General features: G+C 39.9%; 1 protein-coding gene across 2 annotated transcripts; it reads right to left on the bottom strand.

Annotated features, from left to right (window-relative positions):
• Nucleotides 1-128: 128 nt before the first annotated feature.
• On the bottom strand, nt 129-8,591 carry POMP (proteasome maturation protein). 2 transcript variants are annotated; one of them, XM_082278290.1, is made up of 6 exons: nt 8,533-8,591; nt 7,013-7,110; nt 6,186-6,246; nt 4,037-4,138; nt 2,260-2,353; nt 129-622 (listed from the first exon to the last, which is right to left on the bottom strand). In XM_082278290.1, the coding sequence occupies exons 1-6, from the start codon at nt 8,533-8,535 to the stop codon at nt 555-557; spliced, it is 426 nt and encodes a 141-aa protein (XP_082134416.1). In that variant the 5' UTR covers nt 8,536-8,591; the 3' UTR covers nt 129-554. The 2 variants fall into 2 exon arrangements, with proteins under 2 accessions (XP_082134416.1, XP_082134415.1); XM_082278289.1 differs by lacking the exon at nt 129-622 and having other exon boundaries at nt 2,165-2,353.
• Between the last annotated feature and the right edge of the window lie 8,008 nt (nt 8,592-16,599).

The following is a 16,599-nucleotide window of genomic DNA, read 5'->3' as shown; positions in this document are numbered from 1 at the left end:
ATGTAACAGGACACCACTAGCAATGCCAAAGTTGAAGACCTTTAAAGATACTGCAATAAAAAGGGACAACACTGTGTCATGAATCAGAGATTCTTAATTTAGGATTAAATATATTTTGGAACGCAACAGCATTTATAGCAAACTTTTATTCAATAGTTTAAAAAGTGTATGGAAATTTTCATGAACAAAGAGTTACGCAACGGAAAATACCTTCCTCTTCCTCCATTAAATGCATTTACCACAGTAGTCAGTTTTAAAATGCGTGGGTATTTTTGAATTTCTTGCATACATACTTAGAATTTCCATATTTAAGAAGCTATTGTCCTGAGCAGTTCATGAAAAGGCATTATTTAAACTACCTAGTTACAGGACATTTGTATGATTGATAACAAGCACAGAACAATTTATAGACTTTAAACATTTAATGTGCCTTTTCATTAAGGAAGGCAAGTGATAACTAGGCCTGCTTAACACTGTGAGTGTCAATTTAGTACCATGTACTTCAATCTGCACTAGAAAGACACACACAAAACATTTTTGTGAAGTGTATTTTGTTACAATAAACCGAGCTTGTGCTCCATCATCATGTGTGGTTCTCCCATAACCTCACTCTGGGAAGGATCTGGAAAAAGAAAAGTTGACAGCATGAGGCCTTTATCAAGCTACAAAGACCAACAACAATTAATGATGGTGAACATTTTTTTTCATTATAATGCTTAGTGCAACAGTTACTTGATTGATTTTTGACAGTGTTACAGAGTGTAGATCTGTAACTCAGAAGTCTCTATCCAAAGCATTGATCAGAGAACAAACACATACATTGTGGAACAGCTTGTCATAAGGACACACACATTTCAAGTAAAACTAACCAGTTTTATGTAAGCACATACTCCTACTGCCTGAATCTCAAAGGGATTACACTACAAGTTTAGTGTTTGAGAAAACTCAAGTGTGACCGAACGTTTTCTCCATTGTTGGCCTACACCTCTTTCCAATACAGCTTCCCTGCACAATAGGAGTTCACAGTTCTCCCTTCTGTTAGCTGGGACATACTCCTGGTTTCTCTTCTCCACCCAGCTGCCTAGTTTCACAGAAATTCTACATCTGTAAGTATCTCTGAGATTTCCTCCATTCTGTACAGTATAATTGACATTAGCCACTGTACTCAAAGGCTAACAAGGAATGTGCAGAAGACACAAGAGAGACCAATACTGACAGTATGAATTTCTTTTCCATACAAAAAAATTAAAAAACAAACAAACAAAGAAAATGAAGAAACAAACCCAGGGCCAGAACCCAGGTTGTGACTGGGAGAAGTACTTCTTTATGGGTATATCAATCATGTTTTCCTTCCATAAATAAGACATATTAATGCCTCAGATTCCTCCAGAGACAACAAAAATATCTAATCCACTTCCACCTGATAAATATAGCCTTCTCAAAAACACTTGTGACCCACTCACTCCTCAGCACTCCATAAAAAACTAACAGCTTGTTGTGAGCAATGGTAAATGACCAAATTTCTACAAATTATGTTCAGCATTGCTCTACCCCCATGGAACCACAAAAGCCCAAGATTCCTTCCCTTGGTCCCTGCATACCCATCTCAGAAAATAACCCCAGATTTACACCATGTGTCTAGATTCAGATTTGTTCCTCCATTATTTCCAGCTTTGTATCTCCCCAGCCATTTCCATTCTCCAATCCCACTTCCATGATACTCTCTGCCTCCTTCCAAGTCCTAACTACAGCTAGAAATATTTTGCTCAAAAGCCGTTTTTCCAGGTTTGTTCTATTCCACCCATACTAAAAGTCAGCAGACCACCGCACAAGTGCAGCCTGTTCAGCTCATTTGAGGGAGCCTTTCCCCTGCTGAGTGTCTGTTTAATTAGTTCTGTATCTCTTCTCTAACACCTCTTCTTAATTACAGAACTTAAAAAATTTTGCAACCTCTGCTTGTCAAAATCTGCACAAGTACTTCAGAAGTTTCTGAGGAAAGAGCATGTATAATCTACTCCTTTAGGAACCCAGCCTACAAGCAAATACTGTCTTGCTCAGTATTTCAGAGTAATTGCCACATAACTTACAGCTGAACCACATTTATTTCTCCTTCCCCAGTGCTTCTTTGCTTTTAGGATTTAATTTTGTTCTTTGTATTTTGGGAGTTTAATTCTCTTGTTCAGTACAGGCAAAGAACTTCACGGCTCCCAAATTTTACCTTTAATTGTTTCCATAACACTAAAGCCAGAATGTATTTACCATTAAGGATATCCTCAAAACCAATGCATTCATCATTTCCCCTCAAAATATCCATTGCCATGTTTGAGCTGTGAAGAAATGGGAGACGCTGGACCTGTAAAAAGAATTCAAGCAAGAGTTCAAGTTTCTGCGAGTCTGAAATTGAAAGGGTTCATATTTGGATTTCTCAGTCTGGGAAAAGTCAACAGGCAGAAAAAACAACACTGAAATAAGAGAACTACTGGCACACAGACACACAAATACCATCTTCCTTTGGTTATCTAATTGAAAAGAATACCCTTCAAATAGATTTTTAGCTTTCACTGTGGTGTAGCTACTACAGCAAGTACTACACTTCAAAAAAATAAAGAAGTACTTACTTTCTCCTCTGTAAAGCTCCTCTCACATAAAGCTGAGGAGCTTCACTGCAAACCTCCACACCCTGAGGTCAGTACTGGGTGACTGATGTATACTGCAGAGTTTGGAAACTACATTCTAAGCCTCCGACATCTCTGACACAAGTCAGGAATACAAGTGAAAGAGCTATATTGACGTTCACATTCAAATATAATCCCCCTTTTAACTAATCTAAATCATAATTACGTCTCTGATCTCAACCAATTCTTAAGCTTCAAGTCCGGTCCCAGTTACTTTCAACACTCTTCTGTACCCTTCACCCACAGTATTTCCAAAAAATTTTCAAGTGGCCCACACAGAATTCAGAGCATAAATATTCTGAGAATGCATTCAACGTTACAAGAGATACTTCTGTTAAACCACAAGAAAACTTGTATATCCAACACGAATCTGGTAGAGAAAAACCTTCTGATCACCGTATTTCTCCCACCCATCTCCCAAAACCACTTCTGGAAGACCCACTAACAGGATATCCTCACCTCCCTCCCTCTCTGCAATGTGCTAATGTACATTAGGAAGAAGATTCCTCAAGACAGCACAGCTGAGACCAAGGGATGTTTTCGTAAGTCACATCCTGACTTTTACATCTTCAGGACCACTAACTTCTGTGAAGCTTAATGCAGCTCACTATGGTTTAGTAGCACCTGATCACTCAAAGGGAGTACAAAATTGCTCTAACTCACTTGGAAAAGCTACTCTTAGTAGCTTGACTACTTTCAAGAAGACAAAAAAGTTTACTAGGACCAATGAGTTTTCTGTTTCCCTTTCTCCAGCTACCCTCAATCCTAAGAGAAAAGAAGAAAAAGGAGACAGACTGAGCTTCTCAATTAAGAGTTAAAACCTTTGAACTTAACTCCCTGTAGACCTCCCTTGATCTTACAACAAAGGCTGCGGAACAATAAGCACATAGCAAATTCTCTGTTTCAGGTTTCACATTACCTCTGTATCTACTCCCAAATCACTACCTGCTTCAGACCCCTAAGTCTCTTTTCCCTACAGGTGCAGAGATTCCTTCCCATGAAGGTCATACATTCTGCAGAGGAAAGTATTAATTTTAGGAATCAAGACTCAATTCCTCCTGCTTTTCTCTGAAGGCTTACAGGAAGCTAGTTCAGAGACTACAGCAGTTACCACTTCATCAAATAACTAATAAAACAACAGCAGCTAAAAGGCTTTAGCATATTGACTGTTCTAAAAATTAGTAACTGCACTGTTTGGTTCACTGTTTTTAACAGCAGTTTCTTAATATGAATTAACTTATTTTGGAAACGTTAAGTTTTCTCAACATCTCAACAAAGAAAGATGTGCCTCTGACAGCATGTTCCAAAATAAACATTTTTTGAAATGGCTTAAGTTACACCAGTTGGATAAAAATACCTACCTGTTTCACTGCTCTGAATTCCATCTGCAGCTTTAAAGGTGCATGGATTCCTTGAACATTTCTCAGTCTGGCAAAGTTGGTTTTATCTTGGTTTAACTGGAACTGCCACAAACAATATTGGTTTTTATTTTAGAAAAAGTTACTTTCAAGTACAGCCATAGAAGAAATTTGTGACATCCTACTTAAAATAACCTACTTACTAAATTTGTATGTAAAAAATCATTAATACTATCAAAAATGTCTCAAGTGTAGAGGAAAGAAAGTGCTCCAGTAAGATTTGTTCTATGAAGCTGTAATTGGTTTTTGCTGGATTTTATTCCAAATTAAGAGCAGCAATTTTATTTTGTTATTTTTTATAATCAGGACATGTAACACCACCAAGTGGTATAGTTTTGCACTACTTTACTACAATATTGTCTGGATGAACAGGAAGCTAAGTCCAGTTTAAAGATCACAAAAGCCAATTTGATGTCATTGTTAGTCATCAAAAACTATTTGAAAACACTTGATATACTTCTTTTCTGATCAAGCAGGAAAACAGAGCACCACTTACACTCCTTATGATTGTGAAAAGTAAATGAAAACTCATTTTTACCAAATGCTCTCAAAGTGATCAGTAAGTCAAAGAAAATCTATTTAGTAGAGGCTTTTTAAAGAATAAGTGGTCACTCATGCATACTGGAGTACAAAGTAGTAAGTTATACTTAATATCAAACCTAAGCATAAATAATCAAAAAAATACAAACCTCTAATTTTAAAATCTGTACTCCACCACCATGACAAAAGACTCTTAGTATGAGAACATCAACCCATTTATGAGAAGCGATCTCAAAAACCAACAGGAAAATACAAGTCAAAGGCATAACAAGCATTTTCTTCGTAACAACTGTACTGAAAGCTCTTCAAAAGTTAGCAGAAAATACTATTTATATGCCTCATCCTAACCGTATAATTCTGGTTACATTATTTTTCCGTTTCTTTTATTTTATAGAGATAAGGATTTTTGGATAGCAGAAACATTTGGTTTCTACCAATGCTACTTGAATAACCTTTTTAACATTTTTAGCAGTAAAAACAACCATAACTATCTCAGGCTAAGCTACGTCTTTTCCCATTCAAATATACATGAAAATAATTCTTAAACTGGCCTTAAACTTACAGAAAATTTAACCACATGTGGGAGAAGCAATTTAAAAGATTCACATACTTCTTAGGGGATAATGTGGCCTGTTTTATTTCTGTGCCTTTTTGTCTCTTCAGCATCTTTTAATTATGCAGGTTTTATATAGCAAAAGAGACTTATCAGAGTTTATAAAGAGTTAAAACTAAGCTACAGCAATCAGTTAAAAAAAATCAATTGACAAATAGCTCTGAAACATTTATAGTATTTATAAATAAGCTCATGAAGTTGGTGTCACAATAACATCACCCTGTTAATGCAAGGCAACACTAACACTGGCTAAAATTAAAACATATTAGACATTACAGTCAGACCTTGTCACGATGCTTAACCTAGCACTTTGGAACGTTCTATCAAAATAATGTCTTTGCTTCAGGATAGTTTGATACATCATATCTTCTGTGCTGACAAAACAGGCACCACAGACATTCAGTTCAACCAGCAAGTCCGGTCTCCTTCTACCTTTGACAGACCACTTCAGAATGTCCACAAGTGATGACTGAGCCAGACCAGATTGCAAACACTTAATGGCAAACTGCAGGTGTAAAATGTCTAGATGGGATCAAGCAATTTATTGAAAAATAAATTTTCACAGGCTGTGTTCACAGGCTGAAAGTCTGAGAATGAAGATACATGGTAAATCTACAGACAAAATTGGAGGATCTGCCTTCCAGAAGTGACAGGTACGCCCCTGGCCTACCTATGGAGGCTGCACACACACTTTTAGATGACTAAACCTGACCACACACAAGTCCCTACTTGGAAGGCTGCTTATGCACTTGAACTGGAGAGATATAAAGGAAGAGATTAACAACATAGAGATTTGTCAACTATTGTTGAACATCTTCATTCTCTTAAGACCCTGCTCATTATTTGTTACTGCACAAAGCAGTCCAGATAACCACATTGTTAATTTACACTTTGTAATTAGTTAAGTGTGAAGATGGCTACATTTGATGTTAAACTTACATTCTTTTCTGTCAGCTCCAGTGGGTGGCTGGGCAACAATTCATTTTTCACACTTGTAAAGCTAGAAGAATAAGTAGAAAAGACATTAACTTCAAATTAATTGGGATATAGTTTTTTAAATTGCATTTCAATTTAAAAATTGTATCTAAGATACAAACACCAGCCCACAGAGACACACAAGTAGCAAAGTCTGAACCACAGAAAAAAGAGATAGTGAAGCAGCAAGTAAAACCTCTAACTACAGCACTACCAGAAGAAAAAGCTTCAGACATCCTTTATGCTTGACAAAATAGAATGTGTTTTTCTTTCGTGATTCCTTTCAGAAAGAGATGAAAATATTAATAAATGAAAACATTACATGTTTAATTATGCCCAAGCTACACTGTATCTTATTTTGAAGTCTCCAAGCTTTCGCAATGGAATATTGTACATACCTTCCCCCCCTAATGCCAGTTGTATGACATTTAAAATTCCATGAACTTATTTTGGATTCACTACCCAAGACAGAGACCTAAGTTTTGAACTCAGGTAAAAATGGCAAACTCCAAACTATTTTTATTATATTACTTTTGAGTTTTGTCCCAATGCTGAAATTAACCATTTCCCACACTGTTATGACACACTTACATAAATGTATATTAAAACTATCAGACGTTTCACAATTATCAATACTTTGCTGTTTCTTTTCCGAAGAACAGTAAAAGAGTTTTGTAAAAGCCTGTTTGTAACACACCCTCCAAGAAACTTGTGTAAAAAGCCAACCTTTAGCATATACCGAAGTTCACCACTGTCTGTGACACAATTCAGCAAGCAAAAGTAAAGCGTACCCTCTGCGCAGAAGATCATGACCTTCAAATAGCCCTGAGGCTGCAACGTCTGTAAATGAGATACTATCCTTCAACAGAGAAGCAGTGCCTCTGGAATTCTGGAACAAAAAGAAAAAAAAAAAAAAAAAGAAAAAAAGGTGGGAGGATTACTTCAACAGAACCAGGCCACTTTTGTATGGGCCACCAGGCCAGGCAAATGAAAGGAAGTGCTCAAAGTCTCCTTAAAGTACTCCTGGACAAGCCCTAGACTTTAGGAGTTTCTTTAAAATAGAGACGAAACAAAAGCACAAACAAACACCCCAAAACATAAACCCCACACTAATATAAAATTCTTTCAGAGAGTCTGACAAAAACTAAAGGTACTGACAACATTTTTGGATCTCATTGACCCAGATCAAGTTAAACTCACACTATACCCCCTGTTTGTTCCCACCCTGGTCTGCAGGGATGGAAAGGAAAGAGGCAAGTCCTGACAGCTGACAGGACAGAAAGGAGCATTCTTTCATTTACTGCAATACTGACACAATTAAGATCAAATCGAATTTAGCCATGGTTTGAGACTGCCATAAGGAGGACAAGGTGCAGTCTAGTATGCCAGTTAACTGAAAGAAAAAAGGAAAATAGTAACTTGTAGCGGATCACCAGAAATCCACAGTATTACTAAGTACTATTTACTAGTAAACTAGGCCACTAATTTCACTCTAACCTAACCGATTTTACTGAAGTGATTTTAGGATTGCTCATAAAAATTGCTCCACCAGTAGGGCAATGTCTAATAAACAGCAGAAGGTGACAGGAATAATCTCTGGAAGGTGACAGTGACGAGCATTTCAGTGCAAGGGTTTCCTCCAGCAGCACTGTCAGATCCAACAGAAAGCTCATGCTTACAGTTAAGATCTTTTGCACCAACATGTGAGCTTTCAGTAACATAAGAGCTATAAGACAGCCCTCCTGTAGTTACATGCGTATAAAGCGTCTACCAGTTTACACACTCAGAACTGACCAGACCCTTGTGAGACTGCTGTAAATGAAAGGATTAAAGAGATACGATACCTGGGGGACGTGACAAGAGGGAAGATCAAAGTTAAAGTCACGGAGAAAACCACGTAACACTCCCCAAAAGCAGCACTCTCGAGTCACACCAGTGCCCGGCCCGTCTGAGGCGATCCCAGCACCGCTGCCCACCGCGGAGGGCTGAGGCGTGACCTCCCTCCCGGAGAGCTGCGCCGCACGAAGCCGCAGGCTGCGGGAGGCTGGGCTCCCTGTCCCGCCCCGCTCCCAGGGAAGGGCTTTAACCACAGCCGCCACGCACCCTTCGCGCCCATGAGGAAGCCCGCCATGGCCGCACCGGACCCCCGTGACTCAGCACGGTCCCGCCGCCCCCGGGGACACCGAGAGGGTGAGGGGAGGGGGGGGCTAGCAGAGGTGGCGGGGTGGGAGGCCTAGTCCGAGCCAGTCCGGCGTAAGGACACCCCCGCCTGCCCTCCCGCCCGCCCAGCTCCGCCGCCGCCCGCACTCACCATCTTGAGCCCCCACCGCGCGCAGCCACTTCCGCCGCCGCCGCCCGCTCACTTCCGCCCCTCCCCGCCCCGCGTCAGCCGTGAGGGGGCGGGGCCGCGCGGGGGGCGGGAGCGGGTGCGCTGAGGGGGCGGGGACTGATGGCGGCTGCCCCTCCCCGCCCTCAGGGGCGGTGTGAGAGGTGAGGGGTTCGTGTCCCGGCCTGTCCCTTCCTGGGCCGTGGCTTCCGTGCTCGCAGGGCTGTTTCTTGTAGGCCGAACGCACCGTTCACAGAAGCACAGAATCGGTTAGGTTGGAAAAGACCTATGAGAGCAGCGAGTCCAACCTATGACCAAACACTGCCGTGCCAACGGCATCGTGGTACTGAGTGCCACATCCCGTCCTTCCTTAGGCACTTCCAGAGACGGTGACTCCACCACCTCCCTCGGCAGCCCATTCCAATGTTAAATCACCCTTTCTGTGAAGAAATGCTTCCTCATATCCAACCTGAACCTCTCCTGACAAAACTTGAGACGATTTCCTCTTGTCCTGTCTCTTGTTATCTGGGAGAAGAGGCCAACCTTGCCTGGCTGCATCTTCCTTTAAGGCAGTCGCAGAGAGCAGTGAGGTCACCCCTGAACCTCCTCTTCTTCAGGCTAAAACTCCAGGCCGTTCTCACATGCCAGCAAAGCCCAGCTGTCTCAGTGCCACTGTGGCCCCAAGCAGGAGCTGGAGTTGACTAACACCTTCCCATAGCGGACCAAGGCAGCCATGTCTGTGGTGTCTGGTGTGGGGAGCTTTTCTTGGTCAAACCCATCCTGTCCTGCTCGGCTACAGGCAGCAAAAGCTGCTCGGGTGACACCAACAGCATCACAGTGCTGACAGCCTGAGGTGGTGAAACCAGGCAGTGATGCTTCCAGTGGTAAACACGGCCTCAAGCTCTGGCCTGGCCATGGAACCCTCCTGGGCATTGCTCTGCAAACAGGAGGTGTCAGCATGAACTGTCCTGGCAGGGACCTCAGGCAGCCCTCAGGCCTTGTCCTCAGAGACCAACAGGCCGCAGCAGGTTAATCTTCCTAAGTGAGTTTTGAGAATGGTGGATAAACGCTGCTGTGTTAGTAGGCAGGTACTAACAGCCACAGTATCTGCATGATAACAGAATTAGTATTAGCTTGCACTTAAAGAACTTTGAAAGATTTTCTGTGAATCACGAGAGAGTTTTCCACATACTTCAATGCATAGCTCCACATGTGTATCTGGGATATCTGTTTTATATGTTTCTTCCGAGACCTGTAGCTCATTCAAACCTTTAACCTTTTAATTTGGGTTACCCTTAGTAACCTAAATTGAGCTGCTGTTTTAAATTTCATATGTGGTAATTAAACACCATCTCTCTCTCACACACACACATGCACATACACACACAGAGGCAGTATTTAAGTAGGAATTTTATATATGTTTTAATGGCACTCAGATTTGAAAAAACCAAAAAAAAAGACTGAAAAATTAATACACTTTATAATCCATTTTCCTCTTTCTTGTGCAAAATCTATACACCTCTTAAACCGCTCCCTACCCCCGCATTCTCAACCCAAGTTCTGGCCCTTTGTATTCAGGTCTTAGGTTTAAAGCAAAAACTTCAAAAGATTGAGAATGGAGGACTGGAGTTTTTAAAAGAATTTTTAGGAAAATGAGTACCACAAAGGTTTCTCTGATCTTATAATTATAATGGGTACTTGGTTATTGTGGTGCTGGATTCATTATTATAGAATAGATGTGAATACAAAAAACAAATCAAGTTCCTGTTTAACTGCAGCTTACAGAAAGCTAGGTTTTGTCACTAAATGTATTTATTTATTGACTGAGTTTGTTGATCAGGATATGACTGTAGAGATGAAACATCTAACTTTCAAAGTCATTCTTGCAGGACGCAGACAGGATGCAATCACTCCATGTACATTTTTGACATCACTGTGATCCAGTCTAGGCTGCATAACATAAAAGGACATACATTGCAAGAAAGAACTGGTTTTCCTTTAGAGGCTTTCACACTAGGGAAAACTTCCAGACATAAACACAAATCACACACATATTTTTCTCATCAGATTACCAAGTATTTCAAATTGGAGCAAGGCTTGATTTCTTTCACAACCAACTTTGCTTTAATGATCTTACAGTGAGCATCTCAACAGTGGGTGGTTGGGTGCCTCTCTGCAGCCCTGCTGCAAGTAAACAGGAGTTACATGAGCAATTGTCAGGCTGGCCAAACGTGTGATCAGAAGTGAGAGCCCATGGTGAGCGATGAGCACTTTGACCGCTCAGAAGCAGTGGGTATGGCTGCTCAGCGTGTTGCAGGTGATTTCAAGGCTGCCACCAGCACCGGGGTCACCAAAGTGCAGACAGGAGCCCATAGGCACTGCACCAGGCACAGCAGCCCCAGCACACAGTGCCCTGTGTGCTGAAGCCTCCCTGCTGGGGAGTGGTGCTGGCTGCAGGGCTGGATGCTCTGCCTCAAGGCATCTCCCTGGCAGATGGTAACGTGATAGAAAGTGAGATGCAGTGACTGCAATTGCTAAAGGGGCCTTCTTGTCTGGGGACACTCTTTTAAGAGGATGTGGGCATGTTAAAATTAGTGTGAAAGTACCTATGGCTTCTCAAAATTGGTTACTTCCATAAAGTTAGGATGTTGAATTTCACATTGCCTTTAAAGATAAACTCCAAAATTTTTTTTTTTTGAGAATTTTTTTTCATCACTTTGTGTAGAAGAGGTCTGAAATGTATGACTGTTTCAAGTATTTTTTGGATATTTTTTACCACAGCATTTTTGGAATGTCAAATCTGATCTTTTTGGTTTAGCTACAGGACTTCACTGAAGATTCGAGCTATTCTTAGACTATGGATACTTTTATCTTTTAGAAATGAGGGAAGTGTTTCCTCTTTTTTTAAAAAATGATAGTGTTCAAATGGTCTTTTATCAGTTAAATTGATATTAAAAACCAAAAAACCTCAGTAAACAAAGTTTAGACAGCCTGACCTAAAGCAAATTCTGGTTCCATTTACTTAGCTTTCTTTTGCCTGGATCCCAGCATGGCATAATTTTGTGGAAGGTCTGTACATTTCCCACTGAAGCCTCCGGAAGAAAGGTGGATTCAAAAATTGTCACACAGAGGCACAACATTAGCTCAAAACCTGCTTTAACATAGCAGTAGAGTTCCCAGAAGAGAGCTACCTAACCCTAACCCCAACCCTAAAGATTTTTGTGGGTGGGGCAAAGGCTGCCACATACCAGCCTCCTCTACCTGTGGAAGAGGGGACCTGCAGAAGCCAGTTCTCTTCTGGGAACTGTACTGCTATATTAAAGCATATTTTGAGCTCATGTGTCCTGATTTTCCGCTAAATTAGGTTGTACTTTTTACCTCTCCCATTCCCAGAGCTTTGTTGTGTGTAAGGGTTGAAAGATGGAAATAACTATTGATTTACAACATCACTCCTACTTAATAGTAGCAAAAGGAGTATGTTCTCCAAGGAATTTGTCTTTATATCCATGTTTTTTAATATTGATGCAGCTTTGCCACTTTTCAAAATATAATTCCTTTGACATATCAGTGTCAGCAATCTGTTCTGACTACGTGAACCTCTATCAGAAGAAAACCTTTATCCTGTGGGACTGGGAAACTCTTTCACTGGTTTCTGTCAACAGCCAGTTATAATTTGTTAAAGTGAAAGTACTTTTTATTTGTTTTTAATCAAATCAAATAAACACATTTTCTTTGATCTTTAAGAACTCCTTTCTTGTTAACTTGCTTTATACTTTTATGTTTTGGATTCATTGTAAATCTAATTATTTAAAAAGTTATTTTGTTTTACATTATTAAACCTTTTCTGAATTTAAGATAAACAGGGGCATGTTTTGTTAAAGATTAAAAATAAATTTCACACAAAACTGCAAAACGTAGCAAAGATAATAACGTGTAGGCGTCAGAGTGTTCCAAAACAAGACTCTCTAGGGGCTCTTCTGAACACAGGCTTCGTTAAAACCATGTTCTGAAAGGGCTCAGGAAACCCCTGTCTCTAACCCACCCTTTCCTGAAGCTGGTGAAAGTATTTAGAAAAAAGTTACTGTTGCAGGGAGACAAAAAAAAAAAAAAAAAGAAAATCCCACGTATTGCTGAAGGAGATTGTTTTTTCCTGTTTGTTTATCAGCAAAATCTACAATTTGTAGGAATTTGTAGGATCTTCTTTAGTCAAAACTTTCCCATCCTCATGGTTCAAAAGCAGCAAGCAGTCCAATAGGTGACCAGAAAGAGAACATTGGGATCTCTATGTGAATGTAGATTTTTTAACATGCTGTAGCATCTAGGCATCTCGTGGGGAAATAATACTAACAATCCCTCGTTTCGTTATTTAATTTATAAGTCATCAGTGAAATTTAAGTGAAAAGATAATATATCTGTATAAGTGTGTTCAGTTCCTTTTTTGGTAAGTCAGACAAGGGAAGCCAGCTGTTTTTTTAATCCAAGTAATGTGCTTGGATTAAAAAAGGCGTCCTTGTTCTGTAGAAGTGATGACTTATTTTGTAGCTTGTCAGTGCTTCTGTAAGTCTAGGAGTACTTTATTTGTACTAATCCGTTGTTTGTACTCTGCGAAATCTGGGCTTCCCTGCCCTCTTTGTGCAGACTCTGAAAAGCAGGATGCTGCACTGGGAGAGCCGGTCACTAGGGGATGCTCAGTACCCAAACACCCCGCGCCTGCCTCCCTCAGCGCTTGCCAGCCGCCTCTGCTCAGACTCGCTCAGATGCTCCTAGCTGGGTTTGAGTACTTTTTCACTCGCAGTGCTGTGAGAATTATGAGAAAACAAGGTCAAAAGATAAAAAGCAAGTATGTGCAACAGCTGAATCTATATGGGCAATACTTGACAGAATGCTGGTAGGCTTATTTCCCAGTTAATGGATTGATAACTATTTTCAGTAAGCTCTGTTACCTCCCTGTGACAATATTAAACCCTTCAGCCTGAGTCCAGCGTTTAACCAAGCCAGTGTTCACGTAGTCAGGACCTCACTGCTGAGGTCTGAAACCAGGTCCCTCATGAGAATTCAAAGGAAAATATTTTTGTCTTTCCCCTTAATCTGGAGTGATTTGTCTCTCAGAAGCACACCCGCTCTGAACATATAGGTGAGACTGAGAGCACATTTCCTGCGAGAGTGTCTTCCTACAGGAAACCTTGAATTTAATTAATGGTAGTCACAGCTGAAAGAATTGAATGGAACATTACTTCCTAGTCCTGCTACTGTGCAGGAAAAAAAATCACACAAGAGTTTGCCAAAATGCCTAGCAGCAAAAGGGGACTCTGAGACTGCTCTGACTCATAGCTATATCCATTAAGCAGCTAAATAATCAGAAGTCACCTTAATTTCCTCCTCTGGCTGAATACAATAAATGAACCCATGATCACCAAACTGAAAATTTGGCATTCTGCACAGAAAACAGGCATTTTCAGCAAAAATATATGCATCAGTAAGAATATTTTTTCTTTTGCCTCTAAGAAGCTGTCAATCAAAAATTTTCTCCATGTGCATTTTCTGTTATTTTAAAAATGAAATTGTGACAAAGTTTCTGATCCAGCCACAATGTGCTACGTAAGAATTAGGCACATGGATATCATGGTGGCATCTGGCTTAAAAATAGTTAAAGGCTTGAATCTTCAAAGGCAATTATGTGTTGAACTCCTCAGGATGTGAGCCAGCCAGTGCCTAGGTTTAGCCAGCAAAATCAGAAGTAGGTCTAGAGCTTCTCAAACATTGGCCAGGCTTGGGTTTAGGTTCAAATCTGATGACTCATTTCTGAGAAAACTACAGTTTGCTTGCTTGTAGGGAGACAGAGGTCATAGCTTACAGTAAGCTCACATGCAAGCCCTGACACCCATAGAGGGCTTGCTCGACTTACAGAGGGTTCCACACAAGTGAAGTGATCCCACAGACTGGAGATTGGAGTTCACTGAGGGAGCAAAATACAACATTGTTTTTGTAATGGAAAGCTATTGCACTGTTTCTGCAGGAAAAGCTCTTATTGCATTTAACAATATTATATTGTAAAGGGTGTTGGTTGGTAGTTAATTGTTTCTAAGGAGAAAATAATGTATTGCAAATTTTTTTGTTGTTCCTACTTTTTTTTTTTTGGGGGGGGGGGGAACTGTTAGTATACATTTTCCATGGATGATTTTATTTGTACTTCCTTACTGCAGGTTTTCCACATAATGGGCCTAACTTGTTTTGCTCTTTGTATTGCATCTCTTAATTCTGAGTCTTTACAGCTACCTGTTCTATGGCATGAATTACTTTTTTGTTATATGTGTCATACTAACAGCTTAAGTCATGTTCCTGTGCTCCAGTTTATTGCTGTAGATGCTGATCGTGTGTTGCTGGAACTTTGTTACAATAAGATTTCCTATTGAGTTTATACCACATCATGCTTGTGACGGAAACTGTCAGTGAATTCAAAGAGTGGCAGCTTTATACTTATTAAGTACAGAATATTGCAGCGAAGAGCCAATACAAATTTTTTTGCACAAAGTTATTGAAGCACATACCATTACAAAGTTGTTAAGAAAGTTTTGAATTTAACATATTGAACTGAAACTAAAGAGAAAGGAAATAAATTAAGATAATGCCACTGGGTAAACTCTCTATTTTTAGCTCTATTATTGCAAACAAAGATTGTGGATCAGCTTCAGAGTGTCCTTCAATGGAAAAGAAAGAAAGAAAGAAAGAAAGAAAGAAAGAAAGAAAGAAAGAAAGAAAGAAAGAAAGAAAGAAAGAAAGAAAGAAAGAAAGAAAGAAAGAAAGAAAGAAAGAAAGAAAGAAAGAGAAAAGAAAGAGAAAGAGCAAAAGAGAGAAAGACAAAAAAAGAAAAATAATAAAAAAAAATAATAATTAGATTTAGGCTGGAACAAAGAAGATGCAAATTAACTGTGAAAACTTGTGTGGTTTCTTCTTCTTCTGAAGGACTTTTTTAAGTTTAGAAAGATTACCGGAAAAACAAACCCCAAGCCATTTATTCAAAGAAGCAAACAGTCCTAAAAGGGTTTGGGAAATATATACAGTGGACTTTTCAAGACAGACTGTCATATCCTCCTCTGAGGGTAAATTTGCGTGAATACCTTTGTGGTGAAGGATCAGAGTGGGCAGATCAAAGCAATATACAAGCTCAAGGGAGATGAGGAGGGGGAAGGAGGTCGACATTTGGATTCAAGGGCTCCTCTTGGCTTACTGAGTCCAGTCCACTGATGTTACAAAGAGCCATGCTATATAATTATTTTCATAACATCTTAATAAACTTGAATATTAAGTTAACTTGATCCCATTCCTCTTCCTTCTTCCCTGACTGTTCTTATTATGAGAAGTTGTGCTTGAACCTCATTGTTCTGGTCATGAAAACTTCGTGTCTGGACAGAAATCATTCAGAGCCAGTTTATACCTATTTGTTCTGGTGGCTTTTAGTTCACATGGTACTTCCTCCCTGAAGAGGACACAAAAACTCTGCATCATCTGTTCCTTTGATAATCCCAACAACCCTTCCCAGATCACGCTCCAATTTCACATTCTTGAACATGAGTAGTCTAGCAGAGATGAGGTCACATCAGTGCATACACAGCTACAGTAATACAATTCTTCTCATACCGTTTAGGATCACATTTGGGTTTTTTTATAATTGCTTCACACTGATGCTTCATAGGATACTCTCAGGCTTTCTCTTCACCACAGGTGTTTAATTGATAAGCACTTAGTTTGCTGTGGGAAGTCTTGTTTTTAATCTTTAGTCAAAAATCTTGTTTTATTCTGTTGCATTTCTATTATTCTCATGTAGTTCATGTGTGATTAGTCTGATGTTCCTCTGGTTTGAGACTTCATAACTTTCTGGGCTGTCATTAACTTTAATTACCATATTTCTATTTCTTGAGGGACCATCAGCTATGGAAATATGAAAAAAGATTGATCCTAAAAATAGATCCCAAGGAACTCCAGTATATGCCGAATCATCGCATTTCAAGGCACTTCATTGTAGTCTTCTGAGTAAAGTTCTATTCAAATTTC

Source organism: Coloeus monedula, assembly GCF_965178545.1.
Source record: "Coloeus monedula genome assembly, chromosome: 3".
NCBI lineage: Eukaryota > Metazoa > Chordata > Aves > Passeriformes > Corvidae > Coloeus > Coloeus monedula.
Note: the sequence above shows the minus strand (reverse complement) of the source record. Positions and strands in the feature narration are given on the sequence as shown.